Raw genomic sequence first — 16,390 nt, 5'->3', positions numbered from 1 at the left:
TCTGATGAAATTTCCAAAGAAATTTCCCCCATTTCCCCCTCCCTGCCTCATGCTGGGCATTTGTTCCTGATTACTTGTTCCTTGTCCATTTATGGCTTCTGGATTAAGATTTTTGCTGCCACAAGAGGGCACTCAGAAGTCATGCCTTCTCAATTTTGCAAAGAGCCTGATCATTTTGCATCTGCTTCTCCAGGTTGCTTATGTTCCAAAGCAAGACTTTTTTAAAGTAATAGTTCTGTATCTAAATGGATACTCAATCCTTGCATTGGGACACCTAATGGAAACAAAGGGACACATTTAATTTACTCAATGAACCAAGAATACATTCCGATCGGAAATTATACTGACTAATGCTAAGAGCTGAAGAAGTGGACGGTGTCCAAAAAAGTTTATGCCAGAAATTCCTTCTTCCCAGTTATTCTCAAAGGTGTTACTGGATTTTTTATGCCTTTGTTGAAATGTATTTGCAAGCTCCAAGCAACAATTTTTTGTTTGAACAATTTCTTGTTCGATAGGGATCTGTAGTGCTAAATGTTGAAGTGAAGGCACACATTCTAGCCCTTAGGAGAGTTCAAGACTGTAGGTCAAATATTGAGAGTAAAAAAATGTATTGATTTGTGTATCTTTTTTATCTCTGTGTTTCGCTCATTACACGCAGCATTAGAACACAGCAAAGCACCAATTCATTAGGATTCGCTGAAGGTCATAAAACACTTGGGATAGGGACTGCAGGAAAGGGAAAGAGAGTGAAACATTATATCCCCAAACAGTATAGGACCAACAGTGCCAAGATTTCATTTTAGAGAACTGAAGAGTAAATTTTATCTTAAGTTAACTAACCAATTATAGCAAGTTAAGCTCCACTCATGAGCAGGTCTTTGGCAAATTCAAGACCAAGCCACCCCAAAATACTTTGTGCAACAAAAGGGATTGCTCATAAAATAATATGTGTTTTATGTTACTTTTTTTTCCTGGGAAAATCCACCCTCCCCCAGCATTGTGTGCATTGCACCAGGGCTGAGAAGAAACAGGAAAGTCTGCAGGGTAGTAGGTGGTATCATTGTCCCTGTTCATCAAAAAGTCTTACGTTGCTGTGGAAGACCTCCCTGACACTTAATAGCAGTGCAGTATTTTCAGCATAAGGTCAAAACCTGTTTGCTTGTCCTGGGATCTCAGATAAATTAATGGGATTGTCAAGGGGAAACCTTTACCTTACCTTTATCCGTCTCATGTATTTGCTGCCTTTGTTGGTATTTTGATATTTATTCTTCAGTTCTTTTTATTATATGATCTTCATCTGGATCACACTTTAATATACTGTCCTGATGTCTGCAGATTAAGAATTGTATAAGAATTTGAACAGACAAACAAAAGGCCATGTGAAGTCGAAGGCTTTCATGGCCGGCATCCATAGTTTTTTGTGGGTTTTTCGGGCTATGTGGCCATGTTTTTGAAGAGTTTATTCCTGACGTTCTGGACCATGCCAACAACTATAAGGTCAGAATGCACAGGGAAGCCATTGAAATCCACAAACACTTGGACAACTTCAACAGGAAAGAAGAAACCCTTAAAGTAAATAAAGTTTGGCTACCAGTCCTGAAGAACACCAAAACCAGGATTCAGCAAATGCAAATGAGAAACTTCTCAGAGTCAGGGGCTTTCCCAGCAGACAATGATCACCAATTAGCAGACACTAATACTCTTTTGCATAGCCTCCTACCCTGAAGCCCAGCCATCAAAAACAGAACAACACACAGATTAACATGGGAATCACTCCTCCTTACCCAGGATCTCACAGTGTGTGTGTGTGTGTATACCCACTCTCTTCCAGGTCAGCATTCTCTGAAGATGCGAGCCACAGATGCTGGCGAAACGTCAGGAATAAACTCTTAAAAAACATGGTCACATAGCCTGAAAAACCCACAAAAAACAAAAGGCCATGTATCACGGACTGAGAAAGAGAGGAAGATCACATGCCAGATGGATAGACTCAGTCAGGGAGGTCACAGGCCTGAGTTTACAGGACCTAAGCAAAGTAGTGGAGAATAGGGGGTCTTGGAGATGTCTCATCCACAGGGTCACCATGAGTCGAGGTCTACTCGAGGGCAGCTAAAAAGAACACCCACAGACTGAAGAAACAGGTTTTTTGGGCTGATGAGAGGTAGGGTGCTTCTAGATCAGGGTGGGAATCAAGTCATCTTCCAGATGTTGTTGGATGATGCTGGCCAAGACTGTTGAAATTTGCAGTCCAACCACATCTGGATGGTTGCACTTTTCCTATCACGATGTTAGATGAAATATTATTTCTAGCACTGCATACTGAAAGACGCTGTGTAGCTATTGTGTTTATATTATTATTATTATTATTATTATTATTATTATTATTTTGAGGGAAATGATGTGAAAACTTATGGGAAAACAAAGGAGAGCTCCAAAATGAAAACAGCTTTGCCCAGATCTTACCTTTCTCAATAAAATGCCATGAATGAAACAGTGCCATTGGACAATTGAAGTATCATCTGGAACTTCCATCATAACTTCTCCCTTTTGAATTGTCTGACCACTTCCAGCTGCCTCATAAGCCGAGCATGTCCTGGTTTAGGAGAAAAGACAAGACACACACACACACACACACACACACGGTACATGCACGTGTAAGTGCACACATGCTTGTGTGTGTTTAAAAGATGAAGCAAAAAGATGCAGGATTATCTCTTTTGCTCCAAAATCAAAGTAGTCCTGCTTTGTGGCTGGGAATGAATCTCATTTAATCTCCGTTAAGAGATGTTGCTGTTGTTCTGCGACAGGAAAGGCAACTTTCTGTTTTGATTAAAAACAACAATTCCTTTTGCATTGGAACTTGGGTTCCTGGCAAAGCTCTTTGGAATCCAGAATCCTTTCCATGGCTGGCTGGGACAGCTGGCTTCTATGGACACCCGCAGGCTTCAAGGAAAGAACTGGGCCTTCCTGTGGAGGGGACCTGCTGGGTGGACAGCTGCTGTCCAGAGATGGGAGGGAAGTGGGGAAACAATGGAGCCAACAGGGATCTAGTTCCTGAAAATGTCCCCCTCCCTCTACACTCAAGGGCAGCCTTTTCCAGATCTATTGGACCACAACTCCCATTACAGCATTCTGATTGTAGATGATAGGTGTTATAGTCCAAGAGATCTGGAGGAGACAGGTTGGAAAATAGTGTGTCAAGGCAAACCAAATCACAACAAAACAGGCAAAAAATACTCAAAAAGAGTCAAAAATTTGCTTTAATCTTCTCTCAAAAATCCTTAACACCATAAAAAATAGGTTCAACACCTTGAATAGGTCTATTAGTTAGCTCTACTGGTTAGCGTTAAAGCCTCAAGTAGATTCACAGTCCCACACTGACACGATCTGTTCAAGGCCACCTCCCTTGACCTATTCAGGAAGGGGCTAAAAACCTTCCTTTTTCAGCAGGCTTTCCCCTAATGTCCCAGTTGTACTCCTGCTCTCCCTTTACAGCTTTGTATTTTGAGCTGGACTGGATGTTGTTAATTGTCAACTGTACCTTTTAATGTGTTTTATTGATGTTTTTATTATGACATTGTATACTTGTGCAATTGTGTATTTTGCATATTGTAACCCGCCTTGATCTGTGGAAAGGCGGGCTATAAATAAAGATATTATTATTATTATTATTATTATTATTATTATTATTATTATGGAGCCTTATGTTTGCATTTTTGACTGTCTATACTAGTATCAGCACCATATAAGTTGATTTTCTTTCTTTCAGCTTTCTTCGCTGTCCAACTCCCAACTCTGTATATGGTGATGGGGAATCCAATGGCTTGGATGATTCTAACTTTAGTATTCCGTTGTATATCTTTACACTTTAGGATCTTACCTAGTTCTTTCATGGCTGCCCTTCCCATTCCTAGTTTTTTTCTGATTTCTTGACGGCAGTCTCCATTTTGATCAGTGTTTGAGCCAAAGTATGAGAAATCTTTAACTGTTTTGATTTCCTTATTATATAGGTTGAATTTATGTAAATTACATCAAAGGAGCCCTGGTGGCGCAGTGGTTAAATGCTGGTATCGCAGCCACAACACTTTGAGTTCAAATCCACAGGGCTTCTGGGTGACCCAGACTTCTATCCTTTTGTAGGTCAGTAAAATGAGTACCCAACTTGTTTGAGGCAATTGGCTTACACATTGTAAACTGCTTAGATAGTACTTAATTCACCATGAAGTAGTATAGAAATGTAAAGTGCTATTGCTATTGTTTTTGCTTGTTAACTGCCCTTGAGTCGATCTCGACCCATGGTGACCCTGTGAATGAGACATCTCCGGGATCTTCTGTCCTCCACTACTCTGCATAGTTCCTATACATTCATACCCGTGACCTCCTTAATAGAGTCCATACATCTAGCATGCAGCCTTCCTCTCTTTCTGCTTCCCTCCACCTTTTCTAGCATTATTGTTTTTCCAGTGAGTTGTGCCTTCTTGTGATGTGTCAGAAATACTACAGACTCAGTTTTGTTATCTTGGCATCCAGGGAGATTTCTGGCTTGATCTGATCTAGAAGCCATTTGTTTGTCTTTTTGACTGTCCATGGGATCCTCAGCACTCTTCTCTAGTACCACATCTTGAATGAATTGATTTTCTTCCTGTTTGTTAACTGTCCAGCTCTCACATCCATACATGGTAATAGAGAGTACAATGGCTTGTATGATTCTAACTTTTGTGCTCAGTAGTATATCTTTTCATTTTATGATCTTTTCCAGTTCTTTCATAGCCATCCTCCCCATTCTTAAACTTCTGATTTCCTGGGTGCTGTCCCAGTTTCTATCAATGTTTGATCCTAGGTATGAGAACTCTTTTACTATTTCTGTGTCTTCATTGTCTAGGTTGAATATGTGTAGATTCTCTGTGGTCATTATTTTTGTTTTCGTTAGGTTCAACAGTAAGTCTGTATTTGCACTTTCTTCCTTGATCTTCCTTAGTAGTTGTTCCAGGTCTGGGAGGTTTTCTGCTAGTATTATGGTATCGTCTGCATATCTTAGATTGTTGATATTCCTTCCTCCTATTTTCACTCCTCCTTCTATGTCCAATAATCCTGCTTTTCTTATAATATATTCTGCATGTAAATTGAACAGATAGGGTGATAAAATGTAGCCTTGTCTGACCCCTTTGCCAACTGGGAACTATTCTGTTTCTCTGTGAAGTCCTGAGTACAGCCAATGCAACTGTTCAAACAAGGGAATTGTATGCTCCCCGTTGCCAGCCTCAGTTAACAACCTGGCTGCAGCTCTTTGGGCCAGCTGAAGTTTCTGAACACTTTTCAAAGGCTGCCTCACATAGATTGCATTACAGTAGTCCAAATGGGATGTAACCAAGGCATGTACAACCATAGCCATATCGGACTTCTCTAGGAATGGGCACAGCTGGCACACTAGCTTTAACTGTTTAAAAGCACTCCTGGTCACAGCCAAAACCTGGTCCTCCAGGTTTAGCGCTGAACCCAGGAGTACTCCCAAATTGCAAATCTGCTTTTCAGGGGGGGGGGGGTGTAACCTCACTGGAAAACACAATAATGCTCAGTGAAGTGGAAGGCAGTAGGAAAAGAGGAACACTGAATAACAGTTGGTTTGATCCAATAAAGGAAAGACACGGCCCTGAGTTTGCAAGACCTGAGCAGGGCTCTTGGAGGTTTCTCATTCATATGGTCACCATGAGTCAAAGCTGGCTTGACAACAACAAACTGTTCAAGCATTGTAAGTGAAGTGGTAACTACATTTTCTGGGCCTTGGGGCAGTAATTTGGTAGACGATCTAAGTTCCTGCAAGATCCCCGTTTGAATGTTGGCTGTCTCACTTTTGGTATCAACACTCAGAGATGGCAACATTTTTCCCAGGCTTGTGACAGCTTGTGGATTCCTTTTCAGTGAGGCATCCTAGTTGGAAATTATCCTCAAATTCAGCACCTTGGATAACTCTTTTATAGCTCACATTAACACCCAGAAGCATGCCACTGACATGGGACCCACTACCCAATTTCCCCCAGCCTTTGGCTTCTACTTATCTACCTACCCTCTGCAAACTTTCCTGCTTTGATGCTAGCAGCTGGTGCTCAGCAGGTCCAGGTAGGGGTTCTTTCATCTCCAAACTAATTGCTACTTCACTATAAAGGCCACGGACCTGGATCTTCCATTTGACTTGGTCTGACCAAGATCTTGCAGAGCACTGTTGCCAATTATAGAGCACCCAAGCTCCAGGATCTCATTAACACCTCTTGCTATCTCAGAGAGATCAATGGAAAGACTGGAGAATGGTGGGTCTTCTAGGTGGAAGCTGCTAGAGGCAATTTCTCCTGACTGCAGTTGTTTGGAGTCAGTCAAGTGGAGGGGGCATTTGGGGTCATTATTTCTGATTAGGGTTTTATTGGAGAAAAGTCACAGAAAGAGATTCCAGCTCAACATTAGGAGGAACTTACTGGCAGTCAGAGCTCTTCCAAAGTGGAACTCATTCCCTCAGAGAATGGTAGGGTCTCCTTCTTTGGAGAGGCTTCTTTAAACAGAGGCTGGATGGCCATCTGTCAGGGGTGCTTTGATTGTGAATTCCTGCATGGCAGGGGCTTGGACTAGATGGCCCTCATGGTCTCTTCCAATTCTATGATTCCATTATTCTAAGTTTCTGTCATCCAGTGCAGGAGTCAAGGCTGACCTCTTTGCAGGAAAATTATACTTGCTTGATCATCATAAGAGCTTTCTTTCTTTCTTTCTTTCTTTCTTTTCTTTTCTTTTTTCTTTTTTTCTTTTTTCTTTCCTTTTGGGACACAGATTAGAGGCAAGATCATGGCAATTAATTCTGGGGCCTCTCGTCTGAAATGACTGATTGGAGTATATTCATGGCAGAGCTTGGGAAAATAACCTTTTGGTCCAGGGCCCAACACATTGTGCTGGTAATACTCTCGATGTGGTTTTCAGTACGGACCGTGAGCATCCGTGGGTGGAGATAACTGATATCTCCCCCTTGTCATGGACGGACCATTTTCTGGTCAAGGTCGGACTGAATACCACAATCCAAAAACCCCTCAAGGGTGGAGGACCTATTAGAATGGTCCACCCTCGAAGGCTGATGGAACCCAAAAGGTTCCAAGACACCCTAGAGGGCGCAGTGGTTAAATGGTACTGCAGCCATTCACTCAAAACCACAAGGTTGCGAGTTCAAGACCAGCAAAAGGGCCCAAGCTCGACTCAGGCTTGCATCCTTCCGAGGTCGCTAAAATGAGTAGCCAGACTGTTGGGGGCAAATTAGCTTACTTGCTAATTAGCTTACTTGCTGTTCGCCGCTATGATCTTTGGAATAGCGGTATATAAATTAAAAAAATTATGTTTGGGAACAATGGCGACTCTGTCGAATCCCTGGTTAATAATCGGAATAAGAACTTTACCAGGGTAATAGACAGTATCGCTCCTGAGCGTCCTTACCAGCCTGCTTCAAACAGAAGACCCTGGTACACTAAAGATGTACGCCAGATGAAGCAGGCTGCGCAACGACTAGAGCGTTACTGGTGGAAACATCAGCACATATCTGATAAGACACTCCATGAGAACATGTTACGTTTCTACGGAGTGGCAATCAGTGCAGCAAAGAATTCATTCAATGCTGCACGGATTGCGTTGGCGGAGTCTCGTCCAGCAGAGCTGTTCAGGGTGGTCAGGGAATTAACTCAAGTACTGACCACCCTGAACCCTTTATTAGAACCAACTACAGCCTGCTGTGATGCTTTTAACTATTTCTTCGCCGATAAAATCTCTCAGCTAAGGGCTCATCTTGATGCCGGTTTTTTGACAGAGTCAATAAGAGAGGTATCCAGTGACTCTGGAAACAAGGTTATTCTGGATCACTTTGAGTCTGTAAGTACCGATGACGTGGACAAGCTCCTTGGAAGTGTAAGGAGGACGACGTGTGCTCTTGACCCTTGCCCTTCTTGGTTGATTGTTCAGGGAGGAGATGCAATGAAAACACCATTACATCTTATCATTAATGCATCTCTTCGGGAGGGTATATTTCCAACGGCCTTGAAGCAGGCAATAGTAAGACCAATCTTGAAAAAACCCTCCCTTGATCCCCTGTCGAGAAACAATTATAGACCAGTTTCTCTCTTACCATTTTTGGGCAAGGTGATCGAGAGGGCAGTTGCCTCCCAACTCCAAGCTGTCTTGGAGGAAACCGATTATCTAGACCCATTTCAAACTGGCTTCAAGGCGGGATACGGAGTTGAGACTGCTATGGTCGCCTTAGTCGATGATCTTTGTCTGGGCATCGACAGGGGAGATATGACCTTGTTGGTGCTCTTGGACATCTCGGCGGCTTTCAATACCATCGACCATGGTATCCTTCTGGGACGCCTGGGGTATCGGAGGCACTGCGCTCCAGTGGTTCCGATCCTATCTCTCAGGTAGGTCCCAGATGGTGAGGCTGGGGGATTGTTGCTCCCGTAAAAGGGACCTAACATTTGGTGACCCACAGCGTGCCATTTTATCCCCCATGCTGTTCAACATCTACATGAAGCCGCTGGGAGAGATCATCCGGAGACATGGGGCTCGGTGTTATCAGTACGCTGATGACACCCAGATCTATCTCTCCATGTCTCCGACTGATACAGTGACTAAGGATGGCATTTCTCCTCTGGATGCCTGCCTGGAGTCAGTAATGGGCTGGATGAGGGAAAACAGACTCAGGCTGAATCCGGAGAAAACAGAGGTACTCGTGATAGGTACCCCAAGTCCAGGCAGGGAAATTTGTCATCCAGTCCTAGATGGGGTTAGCCTCCCCCTAAAGGACAAAGTTCGCAGCTTGGGAGTACTCTTGGACCCATCTCTACTACTGTCATCCCAGGTGGATGCGATGGCCAAGAATGCTTGGTACCAGCTTCGGCTGATACGCCAGCTGCGTCCCTGTTTGGACCAAAAGGACCTTGAAACGGTTGTACATGCACTGGTAACCTCTCGGTTAGATTTCTGTAATGCGCTCTACATGGGGCTACCTTTGTACCAAGTCCGGAAGCTTCAGTTAGTGCAAAATGCGGCAGCCAGGTTGGTCACTGGAACATCTAGGGCAGACAATATAACTCCGGTATTAAAATCTCTTCACTGGCGGCCCATTAGCTTCCGGGCCCAATACAAAGTGTCGGTCATTACCTATAAAGCCCTACATGGCTTGGGCCCGAGCTACTTGAAGGAGCGCCTTCTCCCACATAATCTGCCCCGCACTCTCAGAACATCAGGGAAATTCTTATTAGAATGTCCGAGAGTGAGGTTGTCAACAACTCACAAGAAGTCATTCACATCGACAGCACCTACTCTCTGGAATAATCTTCCTGATGAAATTCGAGTCTGCTCCACTTTGGATGCCTTTAAAAAGGCTCTGAAGACACATTTATTTCGATTGGCATATCCGTCTGACTCTTTGTAGTCATTATTCTTGATAGACTCGCACATCATTGACTGAAAAAACTCTTGGCTGCGTGTTTTTATGTATATTGAGATTTATGGATTTTATATTTTTAAGCTGTATGTACATATATTCTTGTTGTACACCGCTTTGATCACAGGAAAAGTGGTATAGAAATAAATTACAGTGCGTCCTCGCCTTACGTGGGGGATCCGTTCTGGATCCCTCTGTGTAAGGCGAATTCGCCTATGCTCGAGCCCCATTGGAAACAATGGGGCTTGTGTGCGGCGGCGCGGGCGCGCGCGCCCATTCAATTGAATGGGACGTGCCGCCCCTTCTGCCCTGTGCGCGCGCCGCCGCTTGAGCGCGTACGCTCAAGTCCGCGTATGGCGCGGGCGCACTGTATTATTATTATTATTATTATTATTATTATTATTATTTTGGACTCTAGTTCCCAGCATCCCCCAGGATGCTGAGAGCTGATATCCAAAGGATTACAATTCCAAGTTCTATTATGGCAAGGCTGGTTATGCCAGAAAACTTTCCCTTGCAAGTTGGTAAATAGCTCTTCACGTTACTTTAGCAATCGAAAAGCTCAGGGTAGTGTATGACATCAGTTTATTTTCCTCTCAACAAGCCTGTGAGGTAGGAGGGGTGGAAAGAGATTGACCTCCCCTACATTGGCTTCTTCTGTTAGACAGAGATCTGAACTGAAATTTCCCAGTTCAACACCCAGTTCAACTACATTGGCTTCAGAGTTGTCTCCACTGCATTGGCTTTCCTGGTTGCCTATGGTGAGAACCATCTCCAGGTCTCCAATCCAAGATTTGAACCATCTCCAGGTGACCAATCCAAGACTTCTCCTGGGCTTAAACTGACCTGAGGGAGGAAAGGTATGGTAGAAAGGCCTCTCATGCCCCTAGAGCAAAAATTGGGGACATGTGGGGCAAAGTTTTTGACCACTGGGGGCCCTGAGGCTCAAAAATTGTCCCTGAGAGGCCAGAAGTGGCCTATGGCACTTGCTTTAAAATAATGCTTCCTTTGCTCAGATTCTTGTTAGGGCACTGATTCGTGATGTTAGAATAGCTAGATAAATAGGTTATAAGCATTTTATGTGTTAGTATAGGGATGGACATCTATTGGGTTTGAAGGCTGCACCCACCTCATTTTCCTCCACCACCTCTGCATTCCTGCACCCACCTATAATGACATTGATTCTTATTTCATTTGGAAATGCTATTTGAGGCCTTAAGAAGGCACTGGGAGTAGCATTTAAATGAAGAATGTAAGAGGCAATTCTCTATCTTTTCCCTCAACAAACCCAACAGTTGAGCAGCTCCACATCACACAAAAGATCCCTGAAGGTAGTGTGCAGTTCATGGACTGCGCAATCCCCAACCTGGGTTAGTAGATGGATTTATTTATGAGCCAGTGGACTTGGGTTAAAGATTAAACACCTTATTTTTTTAAAAAAAGATTCTCTTACCCACAAATTGTACATAGTTTACTGGAAACTCAAATAATATAGTTCACTCACTATCATATTATTCCAGAGCCTAAGTGATTCTCTCTCTCCTTTTTAAAAGGCATGTACCTTTTTAATGGTCATGGTAGCAGCAGCCTGGTGGTTTCCTTGTCAGTAGGTTTCTTTAGTCCAAACTTTAAAGGACTGGTTCAGGGTGCGAAACCTGCTTTTAGAATAGGTTTTTGCATTTTGAATAATATCTTTAAAGGGCTGCTGTTACACTGCAGAATTAATACAGTTTGACACTGCTTTAGCCATCATGGCTCTATCCTATGGAATCCTGGGATTTGTTGTTTGTTGTGGCAGAGAAGGTTAAATATCTCACAAAACTACAAATAGCAAAATTCCATAGCATTGAGCCATGGCAGTTCAAACGGTGTCAATCTGCATTAATTCTGCAGTGTAGATGCAGCCCTGCTGTGGTTATTGTTGTGTGACTTCTAGTCATTTCTGACTTATAACCACCCAAAAGAGAACCTATCATGGGGTTTTCTTGGCAAGATTTGTTCAGAGAAGGTTTGGCATTGCCTTCTCCTGAGGCTGAGAGTGTGTGACATGCTCAAGGTCATCTGGTGGGTTTCATGGCTGAACTGGGAATCTATTAGAGAAATTTACCACTTCACTGACATGGAATCCATTATTCTCCCCAGAGGTACAGTAATACCAGCTTTGTGTTTTCAAGGCAGATCTCAGGAGACAGGGGTGATGCTTTTGTGCTCAAGGGACAGAACTTGTTTCTTATAACAGTGAAAACAATATTAAGTGTAAAAGTATAAAAAGGATTAAACCATCAAGTGAATTAAAACACTACTTTTAAGATATTCAGAAACAAAAACACATGGAATTCATATTAAAAACAGCACACTTAATTGCTTGAAACAGCCAGTTTACATCTGGGCCTACTCACATTGGCTTTGCTTTCATACTCTTAGGGCCTGAACAGACAGGCCAAAATAAAGCTGCTTCAGGTCACTTTGGAGGTATGCTATTTAAATGACACACACATCTTGCACCTTAAGAGGCCAGAAGCTATGCCAAAGCTGTGCTCCAGTGCTTAGGACTAAAACGTGGCTTTGGCGCGGCTTCTGGCCTTTTAGGACACATGTATCATTTAAACAGCATACCTCCAAATTAATCCAAAGCAGCTTTATTTTGGCCTGTCTGTTCAAGCCCTTAGATACACTCACCTAGGCTGGAAAAATACTTCCTCGCCTCTGTTTTAGAAGTTTGGACACAAAAGTGTTCCTGTTTCAAAATCTGCATTGATCCTTGAAACTTGGAAAACAACCTTGACCCATTTACTCTCTCTTGGGGCCAAAGAAGAAACAGTGGGAGCTCTGCATTCAAGCTCTTTCATCTTTAGGTTATCCAACAATATCAATTTGAGGAAGAGTTAGGTGCATGGATGCAAACAGAATGGTACTTGAAACAGCGGTACAAAATAGCAAAACCTGGAAATGTTTTTTTTTTTACAACACCCAGAATCCTCTAGCTAGCATGTCCAAGGGATTCTGGGAGATGGAAGCTTCCAACTATGCCTGGTCCACTTCCAAGCAATGCAATAACATCATTAGGAAAGCAAGCCTACTTAAAATGCAGGAACAAAACACTTCTGAGTACAGGCTTAGCCCAAGAGTTGTCTTTTCTGAATGGTGAATGTGCCTTCAAGTTGCCTGTTGACATATGCCAACCCCATGAATTTGATAGTGCTTTCTTAGGTGAAGAATACTTAAGAGATGGTTTTATGAGTTCCTCCCTGTTGAATGTAGTCTACAGCACCTAGTATTCATTGGCAATCTCACATCCAAGTAATAACAAGAGCTGATCCTGCTTTCAGCTGTTGTTGTAAACTGCCATCAAGTTGCTTTCAACTTATGACGACCCAATGACCTGCTCAGGTCTTGCAGACTTAGGGCCATGGCTTTCTTGACTGAGTCTGTCCATCAGGAACACAGTCTTCCTCTTTTCCTACTTCCTATCTTACCAAGCATTATTCTTTTCTAGTGAGTAATGTGTTCCCAAACTGAATTCATGCCTTCTCACGATGTGAGCCATGCCTTCTCACGATGTGGCCAAAGTATGACAGCCTAAGTTTTACTGTTTTGGCTTTTGAAACACAGGAGGGGTTTGGGAGCACAGCCAGGCAGCGGCATCACTGGGATGTGTGTGCAGGTTGTGTGGGACATACAAGGTGACACCCAGAAGATGGCTGGCACTTGGTTGGACCCTCCAGAGGGGCACACGCATGTCTTTGCTAGCTGCTGTGGCCCCATCCCCGGACTCATCCCCATCCTGAGAGCCCTGGTGGCGCAGCAGTTAAATGCTTGTACTGCAGCCACTCACTCACAAACCATAGGTTGTGAGTTCAATATCAGCCAAGGGCTCAGGCTCGACTCAGGCCTGCATCCTTCTGAGGCTGCTAAAATGAGTACCAAGACTGTTGGGGGCAATTAGCTTGCAGTTGTAAACCGCTTAGAGGCTGCTTAGGTGGTACGAAGTGGTATATAAATGAAGCTGCTATGGCTATTGCTATCCTACTTTTCCGCATCCTCATCCATTTCAACTTTCCATCCAGCAGAAATTCCAAAATGTCCTCCTTTTTGAGCCTTCCCTCCTTTGAGGTGAGGGCATCTGCTTACCCTGCGTGGGCACATCCAAATCCTTCTTCTCCTCAGGGGTCCCAGAGCCAGCCTGAGGGGGGCCTGGAGGTGGACTCAGGATGCAAAGCCCCACAGGCAGCTCACTTGGGGGGTTGGTTTGGGGGTGGGTGGGGAGGGGGAGGAAGAAGAAGAGGAGGAGGAGGAGGAGGAGGGAGGGCAGGGAGAAGGAGGAGGGGAGGGGAGGGGAGGGAGAGGGAGAAAGAGGAAGAAGAAGAGGAGGGGAGGGGAAGAGGGGAGGGGAGGGAAAGGAGGAAGAGGGGAGGGGAGGTGGGGAGAGGGAAGAGGAGTAGGAAGAAGAGGAGGGGGGAGGGGAAGGAAGAGGAGGAGGGCTAGGGGGAAGGAGGAGGGGAGGGGAGAGAGGGAGGGGAGGATGAGAAAGAGGGGAAGGGGAGGGAGGAGGGGAGGAGAGGAGGGGAGGGGAGGGGAGGGGAAGGAAGAAGAAAAAGAGGAGGGGAGGGAGATGAAGGGGAGGAGGGAGGGAGGGAGGGGAAAGGGGGAGAAGGAGGGGAGAGGGAGGAAGAGGAGGAAGAAGTGGAGGGGTAAGGGAGAGAGAGGTAGAAGAGGGAAGGAGGAGGGGAGGGGAGGTGGGGAGAGGGAAGAGAAGGAGGAGGAGGAGGAGGAGGAAAAAGAGGGGGAGGGTCGGGGGGCGTTCTCTTCCTGGCCCCTCCCTCTCTCCCTCCCTCCTTCCCCGGCGGCGTTGCCTCTCCTCCTCCTCCTCCTCCTCTTTCTCCTTCTCTCCCTCCGCTGCTGCCTTTCAGCTCCTTCTCCTCGGAGGCAGAGGGGCCAAGCGGGGGCTGGGTCAGGCGCTGGGGAGCCCCTCTGGGCCGGGCTGCTGCTGCTGGGGCTGCTGGGGCTGCTGGGGCTGGGGTCCCCTCGGAGGAAGGAGGGGGAGGATGGCGGAGGGGAGCCTTTCCAGTCTGGCCCCCGGGGGCTCCCCCAGGCTCCGGCCAGGGCCCCCCGAAGCCTCCTCCTCCTCCTGGTCCTCCTCCTCCTCCTCGGCTTCGGCCCCCAGCAGCCGGGACCCTTCGGTGGAGAGGGAGCCCCAGGGAGGCCTGGCCAGGAGCGGACCCTCGGCGGGCATCATGAAGGTGGGTCTCCATCCTCGCTTGCTAGGAACCCTCCCTCCCTCCTCCTCTCTTCTGGGAAAAGCACTCTGCACATGCCCCAGTGCCCTCTGTTTCTCCAGCATCAGGTTTCCAAGGTTGTGGAGGGTTGGGGGGGAGGATGCTGTTGAGAACAAAACGCAAGGGCTCTAGGCTTGAAGGAGTTTCTCCCGTTATCTCCAATTTCAGCATAGCCAACAAATACAGCAAAAATGGACAGTAATTGCATAATAATAATCATCATAATAATATTCAGATTGAGGCGGGTTCCAAAAAAATGTAAAAAATACAATGCATAATACAGTTTCACACACATTTGCGCAGATGAAGCAATGTGGGAAACGCATCCTCGCCGGAATCCCAAAAGTAAAAAGATGCGCATTAATGCTTCTTTGTGGCCGCTTTAAGGGCAGGTTTTGCACAACGTGTGAAACTGTTTTGTGTAATTTTGTGATTTTTTCCCCCTGGGATCTTCCTGGGATAAACTTCCTTTGTGTGATAAACTCCTAAAAGTGTGACTGTCCTCCAGGAATCATCCCTGTCTGCATTTAGTTCAGTCTGCCTTCCCAGTCCAGCCTTTAACCCTCACTTTCATAACATCACACTTTATAGAAATAGCCCAGTTTGACCCCACTTTGACTGCCATGCCTCCATCTTGGGGTTTGGCAGAGATGGCTAAAGACCTTGTAAAACTACAGATCCCAGGATTCCATGGGACGGAGCCATTACACTTGAAGTGGCCTCAAATGACATTCTTTCTACAGCGTAGCTGCACCGTCTTGTCTTCAGTGACACACAGTTCAGTAGGGCTTTGAGTCCCATATGGCTGTTAGTCCTGATTTTAAACAAACTGAACCCATTCAGCACCTTGGATTTGTTGTTGGCACTAGCTGCTTTTGTTGTTGTGTGCCTTCAGTTCCTTCCTGACTTGTGGCAAACCTGTCATGGGGCTTTCGTGGCAAGATTTGATCAGAGGAGGTGTGCCATGGCTTCCCCCTGAGGCTGAGAGAGTGCGACTTGCCCAAGGGTTTCATGGCTGAGCTGGGATTCGAACCCTGCTCTCCCCAGTCTGAAACTCAAGCTACAATGCCATGTTGGCTCTTGTTAGCCACTGCCCTTGGTTTCAATTCAGACTGAAAGCCAACATCACAGACCCACTGACATGGAAGCCACCAACTGCCACAGTCTGCAAACCTCTGACTTCTGCAAAAACCCCATTTGATCTCATTGTCAGTGGCAACCTCTTTTTGCCTAAATAAATCAATCAATCCCTTAACATACTCTTACTTTGTTGCACTTTCAGTCAGGATGAATCTGAAAGCCTAGTTCATACATACACTGGACAATGGATGACCTCTGGGCAGGTGGGGGAGCCAGCTGTGTAACTGGAGTTTTCTGGGGGGGAAACATTGCTTAATATGGTTTGCACATTGCATCTTCTATATTTAGGAAACCCTGCCAGCCAGCATGTGCAAGTCATCGTTTTTGATGTTGCATCCAGCAACGGTGATGATGATGCAACGAGCATGTGTGAATGATGCCAATAAGTGGTCGAAATGATAGCTGCTCTGTCTGTTTCTGCCCATTGCCCATTGCCCAGATTACTGTACATTGGGTTTGGCCACTTATGGACATTCCCTCTGTGATCAGTTCTGTAGAGGTTCTGGGG

At 45.3% G+C, this 16,390-nt stretch overlaps 1 protein-coding gene across 1 annotated transcript in view; it reads left to right on the top strand.

The window, feature by feature from the left end:
• The first annotated feature begins 14,391 nt into the window (after window positions 1-14,391).
• Window positions 14,392-16,390, top strand: part of LOC149309110 (inactive phospholipase C-like protein 2) — a 41,063-nt gene continuing 39,064 nt past the window's right edge. The window contains exon 1 of the mRNA XM_089531809.1: window positions 14,392-14,706. Coding sequence (XP_089387935.1) covers window positions 14,512-14,706 — 195 coding nt within the window. The 5' untranslated portion in view covers window positions 14,392-14,511. The remainder of the gene's footprint in view (window positions 14,707-16,390) is intronic.

The sequence above is a fragment of the Sceloporus occidentalis genome, unplaced genomic scaffold (assembly GCF_023333645.1).
Source record: "Sceloporus occidentalis isolate IW3139 unplaced genomic scaffold, rSceOcc1.0.p SCAF_7, whole genome shotgun sequence".
Classification (NCBI taxonomy): Eukaryota; Metazoa; Chordata; class Lepidosauria; order Squamata; family Phrynosomatidae; genus Sceloporus; species Sceloporus occidentalis.
This window is presented reverse-complemented; position numbering and strand designations above follow the sequence as displayed.